At 37.1% G+C, this 15714-nt stretch overlaps 1 protein-coding gene across 5 annotated transcripts in view; it reads right to left on the reverse strand.

Moving 5' to 3' along the window:
* The window catches only part of DEUP1 (deuterosome assembly protein 1), a 106501-nt gene that overhangs the window by 9379 nt on the left and 81408 nt on the right, over nucleotides 1–15714 (reverse strand). For all 5 annotated transcript variants that reach the window (XM_035009390.1, XM_035009393.1, XM_035009392.1 and 2 more), the window contains 3 exons: nucleotides 9962–9985; nucleotides 6674–6870; nucleotides 404–518 (listed from right to left, as the gene is read on the reverse strand). In XM_035009390.1, coding sequence (XP_034865281.1) covers nucleotides 404–518; nucleotides 6674–6870; nucleotides 9962–9985 — 336 coding nt within the window. The remainder of the gene's footprint in view (nucleotides 1–403; nucleotides 519–6673; nucleotides 6871–9961; nucleotides 9986–15714) is intronic.

Consider the following 15714-nt stretch of genomic DNA (forward strand, 5'->3'; position numbering starts at 1 on the left):
CATATTTCTGTATGTATGTCGGAGTCAATAAAAAAGTTTGTTTTTTTTTTTAAACAGGCATAAAAGATCACTTGTAGCTCTCTAAAATAGGCAGATCACTGAGGGCTCACGGCGTGTCTAGGGATGAGTCCTAAGCACTTGGATTTTTAAAAAGCATCACCAATAATTCCAGCCTGCACTGGAGGTGAATAGCCATAGATTGAAATACTTCGTGCAACATTATGGATCTCTTTTCCTTCTATGGAAGGCAGGGCCAAATGACCCACAGACCCACCTTGGAGTCCTATCCAAGGAGCAATATATATATATATTTTTAACCACTCTGTGTACATCAGTATATAGGTATCAGTGTAAGAGTAATCCCTCCCTCAAGGAAAAAATTAACCAACAACCCGCAACTCACCAGTGGGAACACTTCGTCGTCACTAGCCAGGGGACTTGTCATTTCTTTGGTCTGAAATGGCAAAGGTGGTAGTGGAGGCGTCACACTTCGGTTTGGCTCACGATCTTGGCTAAGTCTAGGAGAGAAGGATGGTCCTCGTTTACCACTACCAAGGACACGGCTTGTTCATGCAGCTAAGGATTTAAATTTCTGTGTTGTCTAACAAGGGGGGAAGCAGGACAAAAGCTCTGGGCTTCTTACCTCAGTGTCTCTTTGAAAATCATCTTCCAGATGAGTCATTTCTAATGATTAATAGTGGTAGTTGTTAAAAATATTCTTCTACTCTTATGGCCTATATCGTATCCCTTTCTGTGTTTTACTTTCAGGTCTCTTTGCCATTTAATTAAATAACATGATACCAGTTTGGGAAGAATCTCAAAACAGCTCACACTGCTGCCCTTGACAATTCTAAATAATCCTCTTTTTGTATTCTCTATTTCACTTAACCTTGCTGGCTTTCTTAAAGGAATTATGCTTCTTTTTTTTTTTTTTTTTTTATGCTAGAACAAGTCCTTGTACAATAATTCTAATTCCTATAGGGCTTAATAATTTGTAACATTTTGGGGTGCCTAGGTGGCTCAGTAGGTTAAGCGTCTGCCTTCGGCTCAGGTCATGATCCCAGGGTTGTGGGATCGAGCCCCGTGTCGGGCTCCCTGCTCCGCGGGAAGCCTGCTTCTTCCTCTGCCCCTCCTCCTGCTCATGCATTTTCTTTCTCACTCTCTCTCAAATAAATAAAATCTTAAAAAAAAAAATTTGTAACATTTTTTCAATTTATATCATCTGCTAAACTCTTCCACACTTAGTACTTGTATGACACTGACCTTGAGCAGGAAACTATCTTTCTGTGACTTTAATTTTTTCATTGATAAAAAATGGGTTGTTGGGAGAATTGAACTCCACAGTTGGGATGAAAGGTATAGTACAGAATTGGTTGTGTGTGCTAAAATATAAGGTAGAAGATGAGACTGAATAAAATACCAGTGAGATTTTAAATTTTGGTATGCTGACTAAACAAATGAATAACAAAACAAAAACCCGAACCAATTTCCAGTAAAATTTTATATAAAAACGTCCTAACAGGATGAGCTATTTGGGACTAAATAAATATCTTTCTGAACATTAATTCATGAAATTGGGGTTGAAATTTAATCAAAATCATCAAAGCCCATGAAAACATAAGAATCCCTTCAACTTAAAATTATTTATTCATTTTTACTGATTATTCAAATTCTCCACAGGTATTGATTTACCATTTTCAAAGCCTTCATATTTTAATTTCACGCAGCTCCAAAAAATTCACATTATTGTTCTCTGCTCTTATCCAAAGACTATCTATCTGTACAGGCTTGTTTCCTATTATGTAAACATTTTCAAAGTGATGCATACAAATAACAATAAAAGTTAAGTGAGACATCTGTAAATTAGGACATAACAACAAACACAACATGTTTTCCATTTTTACTTATCTCGAAATATATCTTTTTTTAAATCCATTCTTCCAAACAATAATTACCAGGGAAACAGAACAGCAAATTAAACTGAAATAACATGGTTTATGATGTGCACGTTAAGATGAAACATCCCACAATTCAGATAGAATTGCAACAATTGCAGAGTACATGTGCATAGAGTCTCCAGCTAAACCTTTTGAGTGAGGCTACCATCTATACTTCAAAGCACAGTGGGAAAAAATAAGATAATTATAGAAAGGACTCAAGAAATATATATCTCCTTGTAATCTCAATTATACAAAGATTTCAGGGAAAGTATTATTTGTCCTGAATTTTCTACAGAATTATCTCAACTATCCATTTTGCTTTGGATGTATCGATACAGTTTTACAGTGTTAATTCTTAAAACTTATATATGAACATGCTTTTTACTGTAAGAGTCATAAAATGTAGAGATTGAAAGGGAAGACTCCATTATGGAGTAAAATCCTTTTGCTTTAAATCGTCTTTATAGCTGAAAAGTTCTTCTTCTAGAATGCAGCTATTCAAATACTTCATAAAACCACCTTGCAAAAAATGCTCAGTCTATCAATTTAAAAGCTATCCTAAAGGTTATTTCCAAAGGCTTTTATTTCCCTCTCACAAGCTGGTCTTTTCAGTTAGCTTTTCCACAGGCCCTCGTCCAAGGCCTCTGCCTACTTTGGCCGGGAGGGCAGGACCCAGTTGTTGCTGGGAGCAGAACTCTGCCCCCTTGAGACCTTGGAGTCAATTGTCTGCAGTTTTCAGAGTTGTCTGACTGTACGTCCATTCCTGGCCCTCTGTTAATTTTCCCTGGGCTACAAGATAATGTCCTCAGCATGGAACAGGATCCTTTCACAAGTGCTAATTTGCCTGCTTCCAGCCTCACCTTCTAACACTCCATGTGATGCTCCCTGGTCTATGAACTCCTCATTCTCCCTGGCCCACAACTCTTCAGCCTGCTATGTTTTGCTCCTTATTCAGTAACACCTTGGTACAAAATTTTCTCAACTTACTTTTTTTGCTTCTAGATGACTATTCATTCCTTGACGAGGGATTCTGTGAGAGTAGTTATGACAAACCTACCGACTTTGTGGTTTTCTTAGTATTAGAATCTTTTTATTTATTAAACTAGATTTGAAGCAATTTTAATGATTAATATTTGTGATCACTAAACTCTCTCCAATACATGATGTAACCTTTAAAACCATACATTGACTTTTACGTATGTATCATATATAGAGATGAAACCCCATTTATTACAAAATTGAGTTGTCATTAAAATTAGTCATGTTAATTGCTCTGGATACCACTATTCCAAACTAGCTTGTAAATTATCCTTAAACTTCAAAACTCTAACTTTTAAAAACTTTAAAAATGTTTAATACATCCTCACCAAATTCAATTATGTCTTACTCATAATTTTTTTTTAAGTGCTGAATAACTTTCTTATCGGAAAGCAAATCTGTTGGAATATCCTAAAATGCTTTGCATTTTAAGTGGATGAGCATGAAGAACTTATTACTTCTAATAGGAATGAAACAACAACAAAAATTGGTTTACTTCCAAGTGGATAAAAGATTATTTAAAAATGTATTATGTGAAATAAGTCAATCAGAGAAAGACAATTATCATATGATTTCACTCATATTGGAATTTAAAAAACAAAACAGAGGATCACAGGGGAAGGGAGGGAAAAAGAAAATAAGATGAAATCAGAGAGGGAGACAAACCATAAGAGACTCTTAACCATAGGAAATAAACTGAGGGTTGCGGGAGGGGTGGTGGGTGGGGGGATGGGGTAACTGGGTGATGCGCGTTGGGGAGGGCACGTGATGTGATGAGCACTGGGTGTTGTATGCAACTGATGAACCCCTGAACTCTGCCTCTGAAACTAATAATACACTATATGTTAATTAATAGAATTTAAATAAAATTTAAAAATAAAAATGTATTATGCGAATCTTCCTCAGCTAAAAGGAGGAAGCGGCTAAAAAAGTTAGACTTGAAAATTTTGTGGGGGACGCCTGGGTGGCTCAGTCCGTTAAAGCGTCTGCCTTCGGCTCAGGTCATGATCCCAGGATCCTGGGATCGAGCCCTGCATCGGGCTCCCTTGCTCAGTCGGGGTCCTGCTTCTTTCTCCCTCTGCCTGCCACTCCCCCTGCTTGTGCTCTCTCTCTCTGACAAATAAATAAAATCTTAAAAAAAATGTTTGTGGAACACTATCTTCATATAATTTTACCTAAAAGCTTTCTCCTTTCTAAAATAGTTTAATGAGACCTCACCGCATTAGCCATTGCTATGTAAATATGACTCCGTATTTTCTGATGATTTTTATGCCTAACGAATATATATAGCTTTTACTATTTGGCTTCACTGAGCTGTGTGAGGGAAAGAAGGAACATTTCATTTTTCACTTGCTAAAATTAATAGACATGTACTTTACAGCCCTCCACTGCTGAGCCCGCTGTCCTTGCAACTCAACAACACTTTCCCCATAGCGGGTTCTACATGGTAATAATTTATTCAGAACATTTGAAATGCTGTTTCTTTTAAAAATCAGGTCACTGGAGAACACTGAAATCAGACAAGGCATTAAAACAAATTTAATGAAACTTTCAACAGATGAGACTGGCAGGACACAAGGCTCTGCAGCAGGGATAGTAGTCCAAACTGCTTATTAAGATAATCTCCTGCTGAGCATTTTACCTCTTGTGTTGCTTTCTGTGTCCCCTACGGTCTTGTTTTTGTTAGGTGCTTTTAACACATTCTGTGCCGCCCAACAAAGAAAAGAGGGGGCAATCCAAACAATAAAATTACTTTTTAAAAATAATAAAAGGCAGAGTAACTGCCTTTTAAATAACTCCTGGTACCTTCATCTAAGGCTTAAGGCTTTCAAAGTTATTCCCAACAAGCAAGAATAGGAAACAATGTTCCGCCCCTAATGGGGGCTCAATGCAGGCCAGTCCTGACTAACATCCACGGGAAGATCCTTTATCATATCTTTAGGGGCCTGCTTTTCTCTTGACAAGGAAAAAACCGTATACATGGGATCGTGATTTGACCCACGGAGAAATAAATCTGTAGAGTAGGGAAGCACTTTGAGAAGGGTTTATTCTATATTAGGAAAAATACTTCTATGCCACAATCAAAATGAGCCCCGTTTTGGACAGATTTTTGGTTCTACTGGCCAGCAGGCATGAGCACATTCAGCGGAGGGCTGGCCCATGGCTCTGCCTCGGTGACCTGTTCCATCCGCACCCCACCCCCCCAGCCCCGGCCAGAATGCTCCCATCAGTTGTCTTTTAGGGTAGCAGCCAGCCTGCCCTCATTTCCTTCCTGAACTACTTGAAGAAAGGTTATTAATTTAGCACTTTTGAATGCTGGCTGTTTCTTGCATCGGGTTAGGACATATCCTCTAACACAGGGCTGAGGTGATACAGGTAGGAGAGACACACACGACATCCGCAAGAATGTTGAACAGACCTATTTTTTGGTATGTCCCATGGATTTACAGATTTAGCCACCTGTAGAACTGGGCATGCCTAGTTATAAAGATGAGCCTGGCATCACCCCTCCTCCACAGGACTATCTCTGAGGAAATGTCAGATTCAGCCATTTGGCCATCAACACCGACTTTTTAGGCACTGTGAGTGACGTATTCATATTATTATAAATGCTAAAAATTTTGTTAGTAATAATAATATCAGTAAGAATAGCTAACATTTATGGAAATACGTGGTTTACATGGAACTATGTGTTCTCTAATTCTCACAAAAAAACCTTGTAATTATTATCCCTATTTATCAATGGGAAATTGAGGATCACAGAGGTTTAGTAAATTTCCCAAGGTTGTAAATATTACATTATATGAAAACAGTATGCAAGGTTTTCCTGCTAAGTATTATGAGTTCTTGAGCAAAAGTTGTACTGAAGTTGGGTCCTATCAATTTACCATTTCGCGGCACCACGAAATGTCAATAAATCTGATATTAAATAAGTTTGAGGAGTGTTGCACACCACATCCCTTCTTGAACCTCACAATGTACATTAGCATATTAATGACTCAGAGCTGCCCTGCTAGAAAAGAAACTTATTTTGCTGAGAACTTTCCAAGTCTTGAAGAAGAGTGAAAAGTCTCCAGAGACAGATTTGATTCCATAAATATTTTATTAAAGTTGAATAAATTAGTCTGATTTTAGAGTTGACATATTTACTTAAATTTTGAACTAACACACTTTAAAAGGGGATCATGTGGATAGCAGATATTAATTCTCCACATGCTTCTCTTCACTCAGAGGAAACCTCTCACCCCTTGTCCAGTTCTTCCCCGAGGAAGTGACCACCGCTTTGTTGCTGCTGCAGGAGCGTCGGTATAAAGACTGTATTTTGAAGTTAACTCGGAAGTGACACTGTCCTATATTTCTACTTTGAACAATATACGTAACATATGAAAATCTAGTTTTTCTTATGACATTAAAAAATATTTGCTTGTATATTCTGTTGCCACATCAGTGTCTAAGAAGTGTCTGAAGTGACGAAAATTCACTCTAACACTACCCATTTCCCTGTTAGATTTTGAGAGCTATCGATAGCACAGAATTTCATATAAAACAACAGGTCTATCCTACGCATTCTCACTGTAAAATAAAATTTAAACAACTGAAGAGCAAGTTTATAAAATTCTATTTTGAATTGTTTCAAAATACATTTCTATTAAATGTGCATACATTTGTGTCCTCATATAAGGGAGTTAACATACCTATCTTCATGTTTTTCCATTTTTATTTGGTTTTGATAGGTGTACAGTCCCATTTCCTCATAGGCATTTTGGTTAGCCCAGGCTGATTTGCCATTGGCATGAAGTTTTGCAAGATCATTTCGGAGCCTTTCATTCTCATATTCCAGTTTGTTAATAGATGTATGCCTTGAATGTTCTCGGTTAGTAAAGTCCATACTCTAGAGAATAAAAAAAACAGCACTGTGATGCATATTTTCTGTGCGTGGAAGGGGTCTTCCACTGGAGTCCAAAGATACAGCTCTACTCCTGGGTACCTCCTACAGCCCCTTCCCACTCTCACCTCCTCACAATACAGACACTCAGTGAGTACAGGTGCCACTGAACACTTCGCAAGAAAAGCAATGCATACACTAGTGTCCGTGCTCCCATACGCATTAGCATTCTCTGTATCTAGAGCAGACCGGCTGGATTAAAGAGTTTTCATGTTTATAAGGTGTGCCTCTGGTGTTAATAACGGAACCAGAATTAACATACATTTCAATTCTGAAAGACTTTTTCTCTGAGGACAATAACACGTCATTATAGAAAATCATATACTGATTCCCCACTGTTGGGGGACGCAACAAGTTATACACAAAATCCATATAGACTAGAGTCTGCTTCTGGACCATTCTAAAGATCTCACAGCTGAGATGGTGCCAGTACCACAGTTTTGAGAGGAGTGTGGCTCCATGATGAAGTTTTACTATCTGGTATGTGCCGCCCAATTTTTAATGTGTCTTAAGAAGAGAATGTGAAACATGTTTAAATCACAAAATGAGTGGTTTAGAGCAAGAACAAAGATTTCTGATGCTTTTTTAATTAAATGCTGTAAGAAGTTTCTTAGGGAGAGTCTAAACTTTTCTTCTTGCAAAGTTTTAAAAAACAGGATATATTCTCACAAGAAAACTCATGAAAATGCTTTAAATGAGTCTAGATAGTCCTTTCTGGTCCTATGATGTAGGTATCTATGAGTCATGTAGTTGCTGATTCAACGATACTTCTAACAATACGCTTCTAGCACAAAAAGCGTAACATGGATAAAGTATCATTCTTGAAGCTCCAAACTTCTGTGGTTAAAAGCTCATTAAGACTATAGATGAAAATGGCTTAGAACTTTTATTTTGAAGTTTCTAAATATAAGGCTTTGACATGGAAGACATTTCATGGGCTACGCACCCCATAAGTCATTACAATTTTTTTTGACGAAACTGCACGTTCTAAATTATTCATATACTATCGGATTAGTATCAGGATTGACAAATAAGTGTAGAAATGCATATATATTAGGTATTAAAAATGTTTACCTATTTGTTTTATTTTTTTGCTTCCAAGGCCAAGCCTGCTTACTACATTTTCTGTTTATTGCCTAATGTGTTATAGAAGCTCATGAATCTTTAGAATGAAAGAAAACTCTCCAGGAGGGCAAATTCCCTCAAAACAATACAGGAAGGGTTATGTGTTTATGCAGCTATGGATCAAGGTGCCCTTTGGAAAAGAAGGACCTTTGACGGTATTTTTCTGCTTGGTAGGCCCTTGCCTTTAAGTATGCCTTCACATTTGCTCATTTGAGATACTCCAGTGCAGATAAAAGAGTAATCTGTACTATGCGCTACAAGAGAAAGGATTGGTTATTATAAAATGAGAGCAGATTTGCAATACATATAAAGGAGGTGGTCTTATAAAATTTTGCCCTTCATAAGGAAAATACTCATTTGAGCAGATCTGGCCAAGAAAGGTCATGGAAAAGATCCAAAATTTTACTCCTAAAAAAAATAATCTATTCATCAAAATATATAATTCTTGATTGTCTGCTGCTCAGTTATAACTTTATTTAAGCTTTTTCTATAAAATTAGATTTCATCTGTAATTCTTTTTGGCCCAGTGTTGGTTTAAAGTAATTAAGAATGAGAGGAGGGCGCCTGGGTGGCTCAGTTGGTTAAGCGACTGCCTTCGGCTCAGGTCATGATCCTGGAGTCCCGGAATCGAGTCCCGCATCGGGCTCCCTGCTCAGCAGGGAGTCTTCTTCTCCCTCTGACCCTCCTCCCTCTCATGCTCTCTGTCTCTCATTCTCTCTCTCGCAAATAAATAAAATCTTAAAAAAAAAAAAAAGAATGAGAGGAATAATTTTTTAAAGACTCCATAATTTTCTACATGCATCATAATTAAATAAGTGTTGTGAGCATGACCTGAAAAAATTACATAGGTGATGTATCTACATGATTTATATTTAAAAGCATATTCTATTTTCCTTGACAACAACATTTTGGGGCTTTCTCATTTCATGTTTCTTTTAAATATTTTTCTAGTAATTTAAGGAAATAATCCTCCACTAGATGGTTATCATGTGAAAATAGGCACTGATTAAATTCTATCTCAGTATTTCTGATGGCTTATTTTATAGGCCTGTTATTCCAAATTTTTCCCCCAGATTTTAGGGGTTTGTAGTTTTAACCCATTGCTTCATTCTTGAAAAGGCAAAACCTCCTAGTGCCTACATGCTTTGACATGAGGCCAGTTGAGTTACTGAAGTGTTTGGATAATAGTACTTTATATGTACACTTTTTCTTTTAAATTCATGTATATTCAACAATAATAGGCTAACAAAGTATTTCTACAGAAGGACCAGCTTTAATCATGTTTTATGGTTAGTATATTAATTTTTAATATGTAAATGCATGGATTAGATACTTGTGAGGGTACTAATTTTTTAGGTTAATATTTGGCAAATTTTATGGATAGTGAAGGGCAAATTAGTTAAAAATTACCATAAATTCTGAGTTCTGATTAAGTCTGATTTTATGATACCTTTCTTAAATGAAGGAAAATTTACTAAATACACTTATGGGTCTAAGGTAATATGGAATCACAAAAAACTATCATGATAAACTTGATTTTTTCAACAGCTACCCCAGAGGAGAATAAAGGTCAACTCCTCACACTTGTCTTTATGTAATCGTTCTTGCACAAATCCAGGAAAACATCTTCTTCAGAGCTACTTCTGTTGCTATTTTAAGCAGCTCATGAGACCTGAGGAGAACTTACATACCAGGTGGTTAGTCTCATCAGTGGATTCTGCCGAGGAAAATGCGAGCTGCCACAGCCCCAAGCATGCAACGGGTAATAACCGAGTGCAGGACCCACTCTTACTCCTACCTCTGGGGGAGGGCCTTTTTAAAACTTTCTTTCCCTAAGTGGGAGTAAGCAGGGTGCTTCAAAGTTAGTCAAGCAGAAAATTCACGAAGTTCTAGTGATTTTGAAATGACCTACCTTAGTATCAGTTATTTCGTTTGTCTAGAAAGGAAAAACAAATAATTATTGTTTGAATATTATCCAAATACCACATATTTCAAAAAGCCTAAAAATAATGATGTAAACATTTTGTTTCTTATTGCTTGAGGTAAAATTGCAGTGCCCATTCTTTAATTCCATGTTTATTTATCCATTCCAATTATTTCAGAGAGAATTAACTATCTCATGGGATTTTAACACATAACAGATAAGAGTTTTCTTTAATGTGAAATCTTTCAAATAATGAATGCTAGATAAGTCACATAATAGATTGCATACTCTTAAAGAACAATGAGTTATATTTGCTCTTTTTTTAATTCAATAGACACTTGAGATCTTTCACTTTGGGGCGTGGCTTGACTATTTAAATTATCAAAGTCAATGCCAAACCTTCACGTACAAAAAATAAAAGGGAGCAATTATAAAGTCAACTTTCTATATGAATTACAATCCTACATAAAGTGTATGTGATTAAATACTATTTTAGTAAGGCATCACACTGAGGGCCATTCATCAGTGGCATTCTATTTTATGATACCCAATTAACCAATCTTTAAACAAATACATACTGTACATACATATATATATATGTGCTGAGTGCTACATAGGTGATCAAGTATGAAAAAGTGACCCTGCCTTCACGGAAAATACAATAAAACTGAGTAGATGAAATTAACATGCATGAAAAAATAGTGACTCATATAAAGTGTAATTATGTATTAAATTATGTTACACCAAGTTGAACTCAAATGTTTTCTGAATCAATGAATGGCAACAACTACTGGACTAAGATCATGTAGGTGAGATAAAACAAAGCTCTGGCAATCTCTTTAATGATGTGAGCAATAATTTCCATGAAAATTTATTCATGCCTCTTACAATACAGGTGAGACCCATAAATCCACAAGTATTCAAGCCTTACCCTATGCCAAACCCTGTATGAAGAAATATAAAATATAGTACACTTCTTCCCTCAAGGAGTCTATGACTGATGAGACAAGACATACAAAAACAATTAGAAAATAAGACAATTCAAAACTTGATGCTAAATTGTTATACCTGTTAAAGAAAGTCAAAGAAAGAAGAAGTAAATGGAGCCTAGAGTAATTGAAGATGAATTCATGGAAGAGATATAATTTAATCTAGGTCTGAAGGGACTGGTAGGATTTATAAAGTACAACTATGTCTTTACTTTGTTAAGGAAAGCATTCAGGTGGAGGGCATATAATGGATTCATTCACTCATTCCCTCACTCACTCACTCATTGATTTGTTCATTCACTCATCTAACAAAATATTTTTTCACTGCCTCCTGCATTCAGGCACTGTACTAAGTGCTTGGCTACAGTGGTAAACTAGGACCATAACTGCCCTCAATGAGTGTACTGGGTAGGGGTTGGGTAGCTGACAAGAAATAGGCAATTTTACCATTGTACTATGATGGATGTTATGATGGTTTCAAGGACAGACACTTAACAGAGCAGAGGAAAATCAAAGAAGATTTTGTATGACATGTAAAATTTATGCTGAGTTACCTGAAACATTAATAGGGCATGGCTACGTGAAGTAGGAAAAGGGAATTTTTAGCTAGAAGGAAAGCACGTGTGAAGGCCTAGAAGCAAGAAAGGGCATGAGAAAGGACCATCACATACACAGATGAGGCTAAGACAGGCCTAGCTCTAGCAGAGGATTTGTGTAGGTCACTAAAGGGAAACAAAGTGGGAGAGCCAGATTAAGGAAGCAATGGAATATGAAGAGTTCTGACTTCCTATTGGAAACTGAGCACATGTCCGAAAGGAAGGATAACACAAGGAAAGGCTATGTTAGAAAAGCACGTCGTGTATGAGAAGTGGAGAGAGCTTGGAAGCCACTGGGTACTGCAGAGGAACTAACCTGGAGTGGTTGATGGATCTAGCCTCTAAGGGGGAGCATATTGCCAGAGAAACAAAAGTCAACAGCAACATTTGGGGAACGAGTAGAGGCAGGTACAGGAGGGTGAGAAGCCAGTGAATAAAACAGAAGAAACAGAGAACCACAGGATATTATAACAGTTAGTATCATGCATTTGGAGTTATTCAAACCAACTTACAACCTATGTGATCTTGGGCAAGTTGCCTAAAAACTTAAAGATTTCATTCCTTTTTCTGTGAAATAAGATCGTCACACCCAACCACCATATACTCGTTGTAAGGATACAGACAGACACTGATATATGTATTCAGCAGATTATAAGGCATGTATGTGATAAACACTCAATGAATGAGTAGCAGCTCTTTGTTATTACACAGTTCTCCCAGTTTCCCTGAATCTTTCTCATCCCTGGTCTTTGTACATTCTGTTCTCTCACCATGATTCTTTCCCACCAATCTGTCTGGTTGACTGCTCCCCAGATGCCTTTTATTGCTCCCAAGACAGGGTTAGGTAACCTCTATCAGGGTCCCTGAATTCTGAGCTTTCCTACCACTCCCTAGTGTAATTATCCAGGTAACGGTCTATATCTGGTAATATATGGTCTCCTTCTACTAATATTAAGTTTCACGAATTCAAGGATCTTGTCTGACTTATTCACAACGCTCACATACTGCCAGATACACAGTAGGCATATTCAATAAATATTTACAGAATGAGTGAATGAATGAATGAATGAATGAAAACATTCTCTGGTGACTGTGGCATGCAATAGACAGAGAACCGAATCGAGAGCCCAGAAATAAACCCACACAGTATAGTCAACTAATCTTTAATAAAAGCACCAAGAACACACAGTGAGGAAAGGATAGTCTCTTCAATAAATGTTGGGAAAACTGGATATTCACAGGTGAAAGAATGACACTAGACCTCTATCTTCTACCACTCATAAAAGAATTAACTTGCAATGGATCAAAGACTGACGTATCAGACCTGAAACTGTGAAACTAGAAGAAAACAGATGGTCAATAGACACTTGATATTGGTTCTGGCGATGATTTGTTGTATATAACACCAAAGCAGGCCAATAAAAGCAAAAGCAGACAAGTGGGCCTACATCAAACTAAAAAGGTTCTTGCACAACAAAAGAAACAATCAAGAGAGTGAAGAGGCAACCTACAGAAGGGGAGAAGATATTTTACTTAGAAATTATTTAGAAAGTATTGAAACTATTGTCACATAGAATCCAGGAATATGTCAAAATTGTTAAAGTAAGACTTGGGGTTGAATTTTGTCCCCCCACCAAAAAGAAGATATGTTGAAGTCCTAACTCCTAGTACCTCAGGACATGGCCTTATTTGGAAAAAGGATCTTTACGTAGGCAATCAAGTGAAAGTGAGGTCACTAGAGTGGGCCCTAATCCAATACGACAGGTATTCTATAAATATTAGGGGAAATCTGGACACAGAGAAGGACACACATGGTGGGAAGATGATATGGAGAAACAGAGACAGGCTGTGTGAAGACAGATACAAGGAGGATGCCTTGGGAAGACAGAGGCCAGGAATGATGTATCTATGAGCCATGGATTGCCAAAGATGGCTGGCAAATCACTAGAAGCTATCAAGAGGTGAGGAAGAACCATCCTCTACAGGTTTCAGAGGCAGCATGGTCCTGTTGACACCTTGATTTGGGGCTTCTATTTCCAGAACTGTAAGACAAGAAGTTTCTATTGTTCTAAGTTACCTGGTTTGTGGTACTTTGTTATGTCAGCCCAAGCAAATGAATACAATGACCAAGAAAATTTATTCCAAAAATTCAACGATGGGTCAGTATCAGGAAATGTGTCAACCATAGTCTATTATACATCAACAAATCAACAGACAAAACCCACATGGTGTCATCTATGCTGAAAAGGTATTTGATAAAAGCCAGCAGCAAATCTTAAAGACTCTGAGTATACTAGGAATAAAAAGAATTAAAACCACAATCCAAGAACAAATATTATTCTAAAAAGTAAAACTCTAAAGCAATTTCATCTAAAGTCAGAAATTAGACAGTTTTGTCAGTAATCACTATTATTATTTCATATTCTCTTGGTTTAAGCAAATGCAGTATGGCAAAAAATAACTGATATGAACAGTAGAAAAAAAGAGTTGAAGTTATCTATTTTTGTTAAAATGACTGTATATCTCAAAAAACCCTAAGAACCCCTAATAAAATGCCCACTAGAATTAAAAGACAGTCTGGCTTTTTTACTATATTAGCAATAAGTTCTTATATGGAAAGAGGAAAATATTCCACTTGTAACAGTGACAAGAATTATAAAACACCGAAGCATAAATTTTAAAAAGAAGGCACAGAACCTATACAAAGAAAATTGTAAGATCTTATTGAAGAGCATAAACTGAGATATGAAGAAATGGAAAGCCATGTCATATTCTTGGACTGAGAAAACTTACTATTATAAAAGTGTCAATTCTTTTTATTTTTTAAGATTTTATTTATTTGTCACAGAGAGAGAGAAAGAGAGACAGACACCGAGCACAAGCAGGGGGAGCAGCAGGCAGAGGGAGAAGCAGGTTCCCCACTGAGCAAGGAGCCCAATGCAGGGTCAGGACCCTGGGATCATGACCTGAGCCGAAGGCAGACACTTAACCGACTGAGCCACCCAGGCATCCCAAAAGTGTCAGTTCTTTCAAAATTATATGTAAATTTATTTTGATTCCAAATAAAACCCAACAGGAAATTATCTGGAGAAACTGGATAAATTGAACTTAACTTTCATATAAAAATTTAAATCAGGTTTTTGTTTTATATCATATGTAAAATTATAATTCAAATGGATTAAAGACTTAGATGAAAAAATGTAAAATTCATTGAAGACACTCTAACAAACAGTGTATACTGTCAAGAAGTTGGAAAAACCATGTTATTCCAAGAAGAAAATTCAGAAGCTGTAAACAGATACATGTGTCTGACAGATGAAAGTGTTTTTTTAAGGTTTTATTTATTTATTTGACAGAGAGAGAGAGCACAAGCAGGGGGAATAGCAGGTAGAAGCAGCGGGAAAAGCAGGCTCCCGCCAAGCAGGGAGCCTGATGGGGGGCTCGATCCCAGGACCCCGAGATCATGACCTGAGCCAAAGGCAGACATTTAAACAACTGAGCTACCCAGGTGCCCTGACAAAAGTTGAAAACTTTTCCTATGGTAAAAAGATATAAATAGAATTACAGACAATAAATTCAGGAAATTGCTGTTGTAAACTGACAAGAAAAAAACATCCTAATAGAAAAATGAGCAAAGAATATAATTCATAGTCCACTGCCAATAAATATACAAAAATATACTCACTGTAGCCAGGGAAGTAGAAATTAAAGTACTACTGAGAAATCACTTTACACCCATCAGACTGACAAAAATCTAAAAGAGTAATAAAACCTCTTGCTGCTAAGGAGGAAAGAAAAAGGTGCGCACATACAGAGACGGGAGAAATATGATTTGACAACAAATGTTTTAAAATTAAAGCATTCAGGGGCACCTGGGTGGCGCAGTTGGTTAAGCATCCGATTCTCAGTTTTGGCTCTTTGTGATCTCCGTCATGGGATCAAGCCTCACAAGGGGCTCCACACTCAGCACGGAGTCTGCTTCAGATTCTCTCTCCCTCAGCCCCTCCTGCCTGTGTGCTCTCTCCAACAAATAAATCTTAAAAAAACGCTTATGTTTTCATTCAGCAATTCCTTTTTTTTTTTTTTTTTTTTTTAATAAAGGCTGAGAGAGGGTGGGCAGGCAGAGGGAGAGAATCTTAAGCAGGTTCCACATCCA

The sequence above is a fragment of the Mirounga leonina genome, unplaced genomic scaffold, assembly GCF_011800145.1.
Source record: "Mirounga leonina isolate KUSES-001 unplaced genomic scaffold, KU_Mleo_1.0 Mir_153, whole genome shotgun sequence".
Lineage (NCBI taxonomy): Eukaryota > Metazoa > Chordata > Mammalia > Carnivora > Phocidae > Mirounga > Mirounga leonina.